General features: G+C 34.1%; 1 protein-coding gene across 1 annotated transcript; it reads right to left on the bottom strand.

The window, feature by feature from the left end:
• Positions 1-3,970: 3,970 nt before the first annotated feature.
• Positions 3,971-6,793, bottom strand: LOC135635786 (uncharacterized). The gene is made up of 2 exons (XM_065147121.1): positions 6,539-6,793; positions 3,971-4,314 (listed from the first exon to the last, which is right to left on the bottom strand). Exons 1-2 carry the CDS (start codon positions 6,740-6,742, stop codon positions 4,129-4,131), a joined length of 390 nt encoding a protein of 129 aa, XP_065003193.1. The 5' UTR covers positions 6,743-6,793; the 3' UTR covers positions 3,971-4,128.
• Between the last annotated feature and the right edge of the window lie 8,818 nt (positions 6,794-15,611).

The following is a 15,611-nucleotide window of genomic DNA, read 5'->3' as shown; positions in this document are numbered from 1 at the left end:
TGCCCCTCCTTCCAATGCTTTGAACCCACTACTTATTTTCCGGAGTTAAAATATAAGGACGACATAGTGATGATAGCCGCGACGTAGATATTGCTTTTATTTCCATATATATATATATATATATATCTTCATCAACAAAATGGACGAATCTGATATAAATTTAGCACATACTTTTTTTCTAAAATATAAAAATTCAAATTATATATATATATATATATTATTGAGTAGATATTATTTTGAATACTAATTGATATTTAGGTAATTTGAATAATTTATTTAAATTAACGAATGGATATATATTAACAGAAATTATGCAAATAGAGGATACTGATAAGATCAGATTATGATTGTCCATTTGAGGTGGATGACTCGAGTCGGGTCTATATTCATTCTATGTCATAGAGTTTAGGAGCGCATATGGAACGTACCAAAGTAGAAAATATTTAATTAGATATTGAGAAATGACAGTAATGTAAATTAAATTAGAAGACAACGAGAAGAAGTAAAAAAAGATGAGACGAAGAAAAAACATGTTGAATATAGAGACCCTACACTTCGATGATCGAAGAAAATTGATGTGATATTTACTGTTTTGATACGATATCTTTTGTCTTGATGCAACGATGATATGATAGATCAGCTGAGCTAGCGAGATAAATTAAGTTCTATTAGAAACATTATGTTTGTTTGCACGATAAAAATAATTCATTTTTATGAACTCCGAGTAGATTTGCTAAAAGCCACCGACTTAGATCATCACTTTCGTTGCGACGCACCGAGCCGACCTCTCCCCTCCTTCACCTCAGCTGTGCCCTGTCAGAAGTCGTGACTTAACTCTTGTGACGAACTATGCTCTCCCGGTGTCAGATGATTTACTAGCTAATAATTTGATGGGCTAATTACACGTTAACCCTTATAGTTAGCTATCTTTAATATTTCGATCTTTACACTTTAAAAAATTATATAGTTACAAAAGTGAAACAATTAAATTTATTTATCTTAAAGTCATTAATTTTACCAATGAAAATATGAAAATAAAAAATAAAAATATAATTTTAAAATTTGAATTGATGGTGACGGATAGCGATACCATTAGGGCCGCGGGTGACTATTACGGATGAGAAGAGCAGTGGTGAGACGTGAGAGCCACTGTATAAGCACCGACACAAATGTAGAGCGACATCAATATAGTTATCAAGTAGCAAAAGGGTCATCGTGCAAATGTAGAGTGACGTTGCTCTACATCTACGTTAGCGTCGATGTAGTTGTCGAGCAAAGAAAATGATCGCTTAGTCACTATGTCTGCGTCAACGCAGATATAGAGCGATCATCACCTCTCACTATCGCTCTTCTCCTCCACAACAGCCACCTATAACCCCCTAGTGACACCGACGTCATTCGTCATCACCAACTAAAATATTATAATTATCTTTTTTATCTTTTATTTTCATATTTTTGTTAGTGAAATCGATGATGTTAAAATAAATAAACATAGATATTTCACTTTTGTAACTATATAGATGTAAACGTAACTTCTTAAAATATACCTTATAGATACTTATGTAAGAACCGGAAAACTAAATGTAGCTAACTACTTAATCAGTCTAAATTTGAGTGATAATAGTAATTATGTAAGGATAAAATCTCCAAAAGATTAAAAGGAAACTAAGATATGACAATGTTTATATATTTAATCATGGTTTGTATGTGTTTGGCAAATAAAAATATTAGATCGGATTCTACAACGTTATCAAAGGATCAGTGACTCGTCTCCGATCTAACCCGTGTTTTCCGAAACAAAGGTGATGAATTGGATTGATATATGCTTCAATATTCTATACCTCCGAAGGTATTAATTTTCGTACTTGTTCCTTCGTGCTCATATTTTTGCCTCTCTGTCTTGAAAGCCAACACAAACTTTTGGTGGATTTGTTTTATTTGCTCCCATGCTCGTAGAAACCATGGAGAGATACTTACCATCTTTGTTGCCAAAATCCCAAGGATATTATTTTTTTTTATAGTTGCATAAAAATTGGTGATTGGAATTTGGATAGTGGAAACAATCTCTTTAGTGATCTACATTTCCATAAATTTTAGCACCTATGTTGCATATCAATTTAGATTTTTTATCTTCAAATTCATGTCAAAAGTATGACTCTAAGTTTTAGAGTCAATTTTGAAATTTTTCACTACGAACAATCTAAATTGATTCATCACGGTAAATTTATAATGATACAAGTGTGACTAGCGTCGCACGTATATCCAACGAAGCTCCTCTGAAATGAGTGATTAGGAAAATATTTCTTAAATTTAAAATATTATCCGTATTTATGCTGATGTGGCAAGCCTAGCTAATGCGCCATCTCTCCTTAGCTGACTAAGCTCCAAAATGCTAGAATTATCGAAAATATTGACCATATCAATATCTCTATAGATGTAAATTAATTGATAAAAAGAAGTGGAATCTCAACCAAGAATAGGGTCAGAGCAGTCAATCTCTCTTAACAAGTAACCCTTGGCAATAATTCTTTTAAGATACCACTGAACTCTTTTAAGTTAGTTTGTGTATTAGTTGAGTGGAGATCCCCAATAAACCTCACTCTGTTTCACCCTCTTTTGTACATATTCTAGTCCTAAAAAGTATATCTGTTTCCAATATGTTGTTGACAGTACCATTACATGCATTCTCCCCATCCTGAGGAGAATCCACTTACTATCCTGCAAAATTAGTAATTGGAAGGATGATGCCAATATATACAAAAATAACTAACTTTGGGGGAATATATATAACATCTAAGATATGGAAGGTAGATACTTAAAAGATTATGACCATGATATGATAAGGAAGTCCTAATTTGGTGGTATATTTCTTCTTGGTCAAACAAAGATGGATGGATGGATGGATGGATGCTTGCCAAATCTATTGCTGATGTCAAAAAAGAGTAATCTTCTGCAATGTCATGATGTTAACAAATATTCCCTTACAGAAATATCAGTTGGCAGATTCAGTGCATGAGGAAGCTTAGTTATTGGTTTGGTGTACTAAACAACTTCAAGGCCATAGAAAAGGTTTGGTAGGAAGGTTGGCTGAAGTAGATGTATGTTGACATCACAAACTACAATTGTCACTTTAGGAGCAAGAACATGAGTGGTTCACAAAGTCCTCATTTTGTGTGAGCCAATTTACATATGGGATTATTGAGGAATGTCTTAGAATCAAGTTTCTCATTTAGTTCATTTAAATATGATTCGTCAATTTTGATCGTCTATCCGATCTTAAAAAATTTCTAAAGGAATGATCAGAAACGCGATATGAGAGTCACGACTAGATCGAAGGAGAGCTTCTCTCGAAATCAACAAAAAAAAAAATCATATGATGCATCCAGTAAAATTTCTTAGTGTTTGTTTGTTGCAGATGGTTAAAAAAAAGTCTTTACAGAGTTGGAGCCATTCGATATTAGTTTGGTAAATTTAAATAAAAGATATGAGTGGTAAATTTATAATGTTCAGATTATATGAACTTCGCATGTCAAAGTCCGATTGATCGAAAATATTGATCATACCATACCAAAGACCAACTAATTATTTAAATATTTAAATCCAATTATCCCAATCTTTCTCAAATCCGATTATAGGGAGACTCAAAATTAATCTAAACGGATGGATGGGATGCAAATATCCAAAATGAAAAATTGGTCTGCTACCATTGTTATTTAACAGTAGAATTGCTATATAGAGAGCATCGTACTCAAACTAGAACTCTACTGATTATCTAGTTATTTGAATCTGAAGCCAATTTGGATACCATCTCAAATCTGATTAAAAGGTGTCCAAAGCCGAATTAAACAGGTTGAATAGATGCCTAAATTGATTCCTTTGTCCCCAAGTGCATTGACTTGTGTTCATGTGCAGTGGATCTTGGATCAATAAAGTATATCAAAGGTCTCAAAGATATAGTAAAGCTATGACAAAATGCAATCCGCTAATATGACATTTTATTTTGAGAAAAGATCTAGCGATATAACATACTCTCAGAAGAGGAAACAAGTTAAAGGCTACTTATGTTGCAAAATATCGGAATCTAATATAACACTAAGTAACTCCTTCACGCGAATGGTTCTTTTACATCTAAGTACTTACCTCTGGTTCCTCAGGCTCTTCCTTGTCGGGATCCTCTTCTTTTTCTTCTTCTTCGTTCTCTTCCTCGTCTTCTTCAGGAGGGTCTGTCGGCAATGGAGTGGGCAGCGGTGTTTTCATCGGGCTAAATTTTGGAAATATATCAGGCCTTCGTCCAGGCTTCGGTCTTTCCCACTCCTACAACAGTTATCAATGGCAGATGGTATGAACTTTGAATATAAAAACAGCACATGGTGAGAAAAGAAACATAGAAAGAAATATAATAGAAAAAAAAAAAGTTAAAAGAACATAGAAAGAAATGCTCGAACAAATATAATAGGAAAAAAAAAGATCGTCTAGATACAACACTGATAGTCTGATCTAGATCACCAAACCTAGTGAAATAACCTCTCAAGCAAATTTAATCGCACTAAATATTCAGATAGACAGCTTCATATCTTTTTAGAACTGGTCAATCTACTAACCATTGTGATGATCAAGGATTTGGATCTTGGACCTAGATTTACAAACATACAAGATCAATGTGGTACCAGTATACCAGGCAACACATAGTATACCTTTGCTATTGAGGCCAATAAAACATAAAAACATGTTCAGTAAAAGTTGAGTATCAGAAACTAATATTGGTCAACACAGCAAGTATCATTTAGCAGCAGATCATACTGACACATGGTATGGTACAATACCATCACTGTACTGGTTCAAGCTCAATCAATATCTATTGATCTGAAATTTTAAATCATAGATTGGGCAACCAGATCTGGCTTGGGATAAAGTAGCCCATCTTATTTATCCAAGTCAATCTAGCAACACTAACACCCCTGGTGATCCCAGTCAATATCAGTGGATTTGGGTCAATTCCTTACAATCTTAAGCCGATTCCAGCTATTTAAAAAATTATAGCAAATTTGGTCTGATTTAGAACATCATGGGAACCCCATAGATTTGGTTATTCTAAAACAAGTTTATGAGAAAAGACTAAGTTATTTCTAATAAATAAGTTAATGAACAAGCAAATGTTCAAGAAAGACATGGGCCACCATGGACAGCTTCGTTCACTACCCCTATCATATGGTCCCATTGAACTCCCCTAAGTTCCATTCTAAAACTAGATTATGCAGCTACCCAAATGATCCACTAATAAAGCTTAAAGGACTTACTATCAGTAAAGGATTTGAAGAAAAATATCCTTTCAGTTATAAACTTGTAACTAATAACTCTCAGTCTCTCACAAAGCAAGACCTATGAGATTCCAAATCATAGAAACCAAGGGAATGTAAGTATGATGGTCTTTAGAAAGCTTCAAGCTGCTTCAGAGTTCAGATCTGAAGAAAATCACAGGTGCTAGAGGTGCCAAATCTGAAATCTGCACATCATTAAAGCATCCATATTCCACGGACAAGTATGGAAATAATGGAATGATCTTTACTGGGTTCAAATTTCACAATGATCAGATGCATCAAGCTCGCAGACCTCTCTATGTTCCAATATTAAAAAAAAAAAAACACTGATTGCTAACATCAATTTTGCATTAATGTATTAAAGAACTCTAACCAGTTACCCAATAGTTCATCAAGAATAGCTCATGATACCACAATCACCTACTCATCAGACTTCTAGATTTCAAATTTGAACAGCTCTGAAACCTTGAATATAATACCAACAATGTAGCTAGCATTCGCATAGTTGCCTAGAATGTAATTGAAATAATAACGCGGTCAGTAGTTTTTGCGTAGCAGGGGATTCCAGTACTTTTGGTCTCTAGAACTATAAAATTAGAATTTCAATCTTGATAAAAGCTGAGAGGTAATGAAAACCTAAAATTAGTCCATGATATTAACAACACTGTCATGAAAACCTCACCAGGGTATTCAAAGTCACAGATAAAGACATATGTATCTTCAATAATTAAAAGATAAAAAGAATCACATATTGTTACATAACATTAAGAATCACTACATTAAGGCACCTCGGGTATCAGTATGCTTAATGGTCTTGCGAAAGGGAATACTTAGACACTGTAGTATTTCTCTTTGGAAAATGAATCTTTGATTGATTTAATGTAACATGAATAACAAACTACCTTCAGACAACAAATCTGGGACCAGAAGGAAACTACAAGCTAAATAATTCCAACAAAAGAGACACAGGATCTTCACCACGAAGCCATATTTGCAGAAAGTGTCGAGGTACAGAGAGCATCTATCACTAAGTATCTAGCCTACCACAATCGTTATACTGTGAAAAAGCCAAACCTTTCTTATGACGCATAGCATCCATAAACCGACATGAACACACAACACAACACAAGGCAACAACAGCATAAAATTTGATGGGACAAGTAATGAAAAGACGAAGATAACACAAGAAAGAATTGGAAGTCCGAGATATCTCAACATACGATGGGGAAATCGAGAGGAGAGCGGCGGGTCATCTTCTCCTCTTCGGGTGCCATGCGCACCGCCATACCCCTCTTCGCTCTCCACGTGGGTAGGAGGAGCATGGACAGTGATCTCCACCGCATCCGCTCGAGGGAACGAATCACCGCCGCCGGTCGAGGCGGAAGGGCAACGAGCGCCGGCCGCGGCGCTGCCACCGCGTGCATCGCTGTGCCCCTCTCTCCTTATCGCCAATGAAAGAGACCGGAGAAAGCGAGCCGGATCCGTCATCTATATCCGTGCAGTGCCTCGTCTTATCACGAGACGGATCGGGCGACTCGGACACGAATCCGAACCGGGCTTCGTCTCTCTTTCCCCAAGTGCTTTTTAGAAACCTTTTTGAATTTATATATTTGTTTTAATCTTATCATATTTATCCTATTTACAGTAATATTTAAAAAAATATTAACTCATGATTTTAATTTTTTAAAATTTAAATAATTTTATATTTTTTATATTTATAAATTAGTATTAAAAGAATTTATTCACCATACATCCTTTTGAATTTCATAATCTTATTAAATAAGTTAGTTAACTAATTTACTATTTTATCCCCTAAATTTTTTCATATCTCAACAGGGATATTAACATATCTCACACTTTTAGTTATTTTCATCTTTTTTATTATATTTTTTACTCTAATTTTATGAATAATTTTATGATTATTAAATCTACTACTACTATTTATCATTAAATATGAGTTCTATATGAAATATTCATTAAATAATTTATAAAAATAATTTTTTTTATCTTTTTTAATCTCATTATCATTAACAAGTATTGCTTAGTCTTTCATGTATCTAATATTATGCAAATCCTTATATTTTCTTTTCATAGTCTTAGCAATTATATATATATATATATATATATATATATATATATATATATATATCACCATATATCTAATTTATTAAAAAAATTATCATAACTTTTATATCTTACCATATAAATCATTTTTTTAGCTTTTTTTAGATTTTTATATCTTTAAAAAAAAAAAATTTATTAATCTTTAAAACATGTTAAAAATTACTTTATGAACTTCCTTCGATCACTACCAACTCTTACACCTCAGTTTCACTAAGAATATTTTTTTGTTAAGCTGATAATCTTATTAAAGGTTAAGGTACATTTTAGCTCATATAGTTTTGATAATATATCAGTTAAGTTCTTATGGTTTACTCGCATCTAAAATAATCCTGATATTTTTAAAAACATAGCGTATTGTTGAATCTTGAATTTTGATGATGAAGTCAATTATCATTTGTTATCTAATCCATATGTTGAGATAAGTGTGCAGGATTAACTACGATGGAAGTAAGACATGTAGCAGGAGTTACGCTAGAGCCAAGACCATGATCACGTTGGGGGTTCGAGAGTTTGACGAAAGTCCGGACGGTCATCGGAGGTTCTACGGAAACAAATCCAAGAAGTCCAGGCGCTTGCCAAAGAAGCTCGTCGGAACTCACTAAGTGGATCGCCGCAAGTCCAGGAGTTTACCGGAAGTCCGTTGGAGCATCGCCGAGGGTTCGTCGGATGTTCGCCGGAAGTTCGCCGGAAGCTCACCAAAAGAAGCGATTGACGCACCGGAGAAAATTACAGTATTAATGTCTTAAATATCGTAGTTAGCATATAGATTAAGTTAGGAATGGGAGGTGGTCCCTTTAACTTAATCTGGGGCAATTGGGCCCTTGAGAAACCCAAATTGGGCCGAATGGATCAACTCATTCGGACCCAGAATTTCTGGCCGACGGTGGCACTACCTAGGAGCTCAATCTCCCAAGAATGCTGGGTGGTGGTACCGCCTGAGCTCGGTCTCCAAGCGAAGCTGAGCGGTGGTACCGCCCCTGTCAGGCAGTGGTACAACCTGAGCTCGATCTCCGAGCAATGCTAGGCGGTAGTACCGCCAGGATCCTGAAAATCCGGGAGATGACATTTTTGAGCTCCAAATTCGAACCAATTGGGGCCTATATAAACCCCACCCTTTCCTATATAAAAGGGCACCGAAATCTTGATCTAATTTTGAGAATTTGAGAGCTCAAAAGTATTGTAAAAGGCCAAAAGTTCTCCTCCCTCTTTTCATCTCAGTTTTGATCATTTAAGAGAGGAGTAAAAATCTGTAAGGGTTGTCTCTTAAGCCCCTCAAAAGGAGTAAAGCTGTAAAAGGGTGGTTGGCCTTCGCCTATTGAAGAAAGGCCTCTAGTGGACGTTGGTGACCTCATCGAAGGAGGAAGCCAAAAGTGGATGTAGGTCAAGATTAACTGAACCACTCTAAATCTCGGTTTGCATTTATATTTTGCTCTCTATCTTAACTGCAAACTGTCTCCATTGCTTTTCTTCAACTGTACTTCACTTAATCTTAAGTTGAAGAACTTTCCGAAATGGTTTTTCATCGAAAGTGTTTTTATCGTACGAACATTGTTTTAAATCGTCGAAAGTTATCTGCTGCACTAATTCACCCCTCCTCTTAGTGCTCTTAATCCTAACACATATAAGCCCCTCCGTCAAGTCTGAGTTAATAGATGTTAGAGTCTACTTACGTGGCATGTTAACTTATAATAAACTATTAATATAATAACATATATAATTTAAGTTAAAAAAAAAGATCCATTTTAGCCAATGTAGTTTTGGTTATGTGCCATTTAAACTCTTATTATTTTGTTTATCTAATATAATCCATGTATTTAAAAAAACGTAGCTAAGTTGACAAACGTTATGGTTTTGTTTATATCTAATATAGGCCCCTCCCTTTGAGTCTAAGTTGACATATGTCAAAGTCTACTTACATGGTATTTTGATTTACAATAAATTATTAATATAATGATATAATTTAAATTAAAAAATATCAATCTTGTTAAGGAAGAGGAAGTAACGGAGGTCGTAGCGACGAATGAAGACAAAGAGACAGAGGTAAAAGAGACCAAGGTGAGGGAGAGCTAAACCACCATGTTATGAAAATGCTCAAGAGGAGGAAGAGGGACTAGGAGACTATTGCATACTTAACGTCGGATTGGTTGACGCACATCCACTTGAGATTGGACCAGAAACTCCTGAGCTTGTTGTCAACGTGGGAGAGACTACGTATGTACGACGCTCTACTAAGCAATAGCAGCTCGATACTATTGTTGGTGATCACTTCCATGATGACGCCTCCTCCCGCCATTGATGGTGGTCTTTTTTTTTAATTTTAAATTATATATATTATTATATTAATGATTTAGTGTAAGTAAGAATACCAGAGTCTAATGTTTGTTAACTCAGGCTTGACAAGAGGAATTTATATGCTGTGTTTTTAAAAAAATATAGTGTTATTTTAGACATAAGCAAAACCATAAAGGCTTAAGTGGTCTATGACCAAAACCACAAGAGTTAAAATAATTTTTTTTAAAAAATAAATTATATATATTATTATATTAATAGTTTATTATGAGTGGTCTATGACCAAAATCACGTAAGCAGACTATAATGTCTATTAACTCAGACTTGACGAAAAGAGCTTATATGCTATGTTTTTTAAAATTAGGAGCTATTTTAGATATAAATAAATCATAAAGACTTAAGTGATCCATAGCTAAAACAATAGAGGCTAAAATGGACCTCAACTCTTTTATTAATAATCATAGTTCAAATAATATTGATATTATTATCATCTAAGTTCTAAGTTAGCTTCTCTTTCTATCTTATTTTTAAAAGTGTTCACATTATCATCTTTAAAATTTTATCATCCAGTCCTAGTAATTTTTTATATTATTTATTTATTTATTTTTATGATAAACATCTAATGCCATCAACCTATGTTGGTTTCTCAAACTTTTGTCAAATATTATTTTACAATTCTTACAAATAATTTTATTTATCTTTCCAATGAAAAATATTTATTTGACTACAATTGTGACATCTCTTTTTTTAAAGTGAGTATTGATAAATTATAACATTATACAAAATTATAAAATTTGAAATCATACCAACATCTTATATGATTTTTGGTTATAGGCATTTATTGAATGATATCATTACCATCATCTTATAAGGTTTTAAGGTTTTTGGTTATAGGTATTTATTGAATGATATCATTTAAGCTTTTCTAAAATTTCTCTTTTGATTTGATTAAATCTAACTTGAGGGGCATAAGGACTAATTACATTCAAAACATATTTATACAACATTTTATAAATATGTACAACATTTGCTTTCGAAATTTTTGCTAGCTTGTATATTGTGAAACTTACATATCGTAAAAATTGCTAGCTTGTAGTCTAAAGAGAAGCAAAAAGTTGCTATCTCAAAAGAAGCAAATGTGCTATCTTTCCTATCTTAAGAGGCAAAAATGCTAACTTGCACATCTAGCAAAACTTGACAAATTTGCATATTTCAAGAAACAAGAGTTGCTTTCTTGAACATCTAAATATTGCTAGCTTGCATGATGTAGAACTTACTATCTTGAACATTACCAAAAGTGCTATCTTGTATGCTGTAAAACTTGCATATCTAAAACTTGATAGCTTGAATGTCCTAAGCATGATGCATTACTTGCTAAATTTTTTAGCTTCAAAACTACATGATGATAAAACTTAATATTATGTTTTTCATGCAATGAGTTGAACTTATATTACAAACACAAAGAATAGTTGTACTTCTCCTTTTTGTTGATGACAAAGGGGGAGAAGTATGTTGATGACATGATATGCATAAGTCTATGCATGTTGCAAGTATTTATGATGAATATTGCAATGACTTGAATTCAGTTTGAATTCAAGGTTCTATCAATATGGCATATTGATAGGGGGAGTTTGTTTAAACTCCGGGAGTCAAGTTTAACTCCGTCATCAATTGGTTGTCATCATCAAAAAGGGGGAGATTGTTGAATCTCGTATTTTGATGATGAAACCAATTGATAATTATGTTTATGTTTAACTGCATTTTGAGTTATGCAGGTCTACTCGATCAGGATTAGACAATTAAGGCAGGAGGAATTGACATTGTGTCGGAGGAGATCACGTTAGAATATTGGATGGCAGAAGGTTCGGACGTTGGGCATCGGGCCAAGAGCGGAATTGCGCCAAGGATATCGGTGTTGCGGAGGTCAACCGCCGATTGGGCAACAAGCCGCAAGAGAGGACGATGCGCCGAAGAATCGGACGAAGCGCCAACCAATGACGTGCCGGGCAACAGAATGTCAATTCGCTTTATAATAATTGTCTAGATCGGAGTAGAGTTTTTGCTTGTGTGTGCAGGATTAACTACAATAACGATGAAGACATAAAGCAAAACAAAGTGTCAGAGTCAAGCACGAAGGATTCATTGCGAGTTCAAGAGTTCGACGGAAGTCCGAAGGTTCGTCGGGAATGCTGCCGGAACTAGCCGAGAATGAGTAGGGAGCTTGCCGAAGGGTTTTTCGGAAGCTCGCCAGAAGGTTCGTTGGAAGTTCGCGGAGCTCGCCGAGAAAGATCGGAGCTTGCCGAAGAAGCTCGTTGGAACTCGCCAAGATCAAATCGTGAAGTCTAGGAGCTTGCCGGGAGTCCGCAGAATGGTTTCCGAGAGTTTATCGGAAGATCGTCGGAAGTTCGTCGGAAGCTCGCCGGAAGAAGTCTTGACTTACGGACTTTGTAATAGCTTAGAAAATGTCTTTAAATTCATAGTTAGCATGTTAATTAGGGTTAGGATTAGGTATTAATCCTATAAACCAAGTAGGGGCCAATTGGGCCCGAGTTCGGACTGGTTTGGGCCAAGTTTGGAGCCCAACCAGTGAGCTGATTTGGCCTAGGCGGTGGCACCGCCCAGCACTCGAGAGCTGGGCGGTGACACCTCCTGGGTTGGGCGGTTGCACCGCCCAGCACCCGAGCACTGGGCGGTGGCACCGCCAGCATCGGGAACATAAGAGAATTCAAATTTTTGGAGCCCAAATTTGAATCCTCTTGAGGCCTATAAATACCCCTCAAGTCTCAGCTGAGAAGACAACTTTTTGAGCAGTAAGTGATTGAGAGAAAAGTCTTAGTAGAGTCTTTGCTAGTCTTGTTTTCAATTTGCTAGTGTTCACCTCCTTCTTTCTTGTTGAAAATCTGTAAGAGAGTGAACCGCTTGTAAAAGTTGTAAGAGGGGTATTTACCCTTCCCTTTCAAGAGATTTGCTAGTAGAAGGTGGGAGCCTCATCGAAGAGGGGCCTCGCAAGTGGATGTAGGTCATTTGACCGAACCACTGTAAAATCGGTGTAATCTTTGGTTTGCATTTACTTATTGTCATTTATATTACTGCAAACCATTTGCACTTTAATGCTATACTGCTTTGTCTCTGTCTTACTTATCTCTTCAAGTTAAAACGCAATCGAAACAGTTTTAAACGAAAACGTTGCTTTTATCATACGAAGTTTCCGAAAAGTGTTAAAATCGTGAAAAGTTTATCGCACTTCACCGCTGCACTAATTCACCCCCCCCCTCTTAGTGCCGCTCTGATCCTAACAAGAAATAGAAGAAATGAAAAAGATTCCTTATACAAGTATCAATACTAATCCCTACGAAAAAGGTGGAGAGTTATGTTGATTTTAATATAAAGCTAGATAATCACTCAAAAGTAATGCAAGGTACCTTCACCACCTAAGCGTATCAAATTGCATATAGTAAGCTACGAGGTCACTTGGAAGCAATCGCAGTCTTATGGATGCCCAAATGTGGTATCAATTAGATAAGGGTTTTCTTATTATTTTGGATTAAGGAGAGTAAAAAAGTTAGTCAACAACTTAGAATATATAGATACTTTTAGAGAACGAATTAGAATTGATAGACACTATGATTAAAAATAAAATATTATTTGCTTACAATAGGATAAGTGGGTAGGGAAAAAATATAGAGAGATTAATAGTACTAGATTTAAAATTTGGTATATTCTAAATAGTATAAGAAATATTGTTGATAAGAATCTTAAAAATAATGTTGTATATATAAAAAGATTTGGAGATAGAATTATAATTTTAAAATTTATAAAATTTTAAAATATGTTTATTGTAAGCTCATAATTCTTGCTTCCTATTGCAATGTGCAAGTTGCAAGTTTTACTTCTTGAGATAGACAAGATAGCACTTTTGTAATTTTTGTTTCTTAAGATAGGCAAGCTTGTGATGTTCAAAATAACAAGCTCTTTCTTCTAGAAGTGTCATTTTTTCTTTCTTTACAAAGTGTAAGCTAGCAAAATGTTTGAAAAAGTGATCAAGATTTGCAACATACAAGCTAGCAAAAATGTAAAAATAGCAAGAGATAATGTTTTACACGAGGCAAGCAAACAATTTGGCAAATGTTACATTTGCATCTTCTCTTTTGAGAAGTGCAATTTTTGCTTTCATCTTAAATTGTGCAAGCTAGTTAGTTTGCCTCTTTTCATGATGTCCACGCTAGAAATTCTTACTCCCCCTTTGTCATTGTCAAAAAGAAGGGAAGACCCTTATATCAATTTTCATATTATGACAAAGGTAAGTATCATTCTTATTTGTGCATCATTATATATTCAAATTAAAACATACACAATTTCAATAACCTTATTTTTCATGCACGATACCGAAAAATAAATCAATCATCATTAATAAGCATATCATACATGATACTCAAACATTAAAATTTTTAAGCATTTATCAACATGTTGATCATGATACCAAACATTCATCATTTAAAGCATTCATGATACACATCATATGCAATACATCACATAAAAAGTATACGTGTTGCATGCATCATTTTAGCAACAATTCGTAGCATTTCATCATATGACAAGATATCAGCAAGTAAAATTACAATGCTAGTTCTTGATATCTTAATATGATGCAAACATGGCATATGGCAATCATAGCATTTCGATTATCAATTTACCATATATTTCGATGCAAGCTTCTTTTGATATCTCAACATAATTCAAATTTAAATATGGCACTTATTAATTCATATTTTTATCATTCAAATATGGCACTCATAGTATCAATTCATATATTTCTCCCCCTTTGTCATTATCGAAAAGAAGGGAGAAATCAATGGCCAAAAGATTTTAATCATTATACAAGCCAACTTACAAAATCATGTCATGATATCAAGAAAATTCAAGAAGGACATGATTCATTCAATAAATCCTTTTAATAGAGCAAAAGGATTATACAACCAAGGATCATGATTAAAATATATCAATATCATAGATCAAGTCATGATTCGTGATTCATCATAAAGCAAATTAATTTTCAATCATCTCATAAGGCTTTTAAGGAATTTTTGAAACATAGGAGAATGATTAATTTAAGCATGCAATGTTTCAATTAAATTCAAGTCATGAATACCAATACTTTCATATTGTGAGTATCAATTCATGAATACCAAAAGATATTATTTGTGATTCCAATTTTACAAGATCAAGATTATGATTTAAATAAAACTTATTCAAATCAAATCGGTAACTTGAAACTCATAATCAAGTCATCAAAATCAATTTCGAGATTCACAAAATATCATGAAATCATTAATCTTGATCCGATGGGAAAAGCATTTTTGAAGTGATTCTTTTTCACCTAAGCATGCCTTAGTCATTATATGCCAAATCAAGATAAGCATGAAAGTTCAAGACATAAAGGCAAAATCTTATAAAACAGCTAATCAAGCAAGATTTTAAACATCTATTTTCAAGCTAGAGTAAGTCAAGGATTCAATTATCTTATGTCATGAATTCCAATAGGCATCTCAAATTATCAACATCACATTAAAAAGATATTTCAAAAAGACATATCGATAAGTGATTCATTTGCATCATTTTATTTTTGGAAGATTCTCCTCTTTCTTAAATAAATCTAGGAGAACAAAATGAATTAAGGGAGATATAATATGATTGAAGCATTGAACATGATTCATATTTAAAATGTGTCTCATGTCATAAGTATGAATCAAGCATTTGTGAAATCCGAAATCATCCTCAAAATCACATTCAATAAATTCATACATGATAAGCATAGATTTATTGAAAAATCGATAAGATAGAGGATCGTATTTTGTTTTTATAAATTTCTATTCATGTGAT

This window comes from Musa acuminata, chromosome BXJ3-4, assembly GCF_036884655.1.
Source record: "Musa acuminata AAA Group cultivar baxijiao chromosome BXJ3-4, Cavendish_Baxijiao_AAA, whole genome shotgun sequence".
Classification (NCBI taxonomy): Eukaryota; Viridiplantae; Streptophyta; class Magnoliopsida; order Zingiberales; family Musaceae; genus Musa; species Musa acuminata.
The sequence above is the reverse complement of the archived record's forward strand: the minus strand, read 5'-3'. Positions and strand labels throughout refer to the sequence as shown.

Bases quoted from the DNA above. Each gene is read 5' to 3' on its own strand.
- LOC135635786 (XM_065147121.1), bottom strand. From the start codon at position 6,742: ATGCACGCGGTGGCAGCGCCGCGGCCGGCGCTCGTTGCCCTTCCGCCT. The intron at 4,315-6,538 runs GTATGTTGAGAT...TAACTGTTGTAG, and splicing joins CTCCTCTCGATTTCCCCATC to GAGTGGGAAAGACCGAAGCC.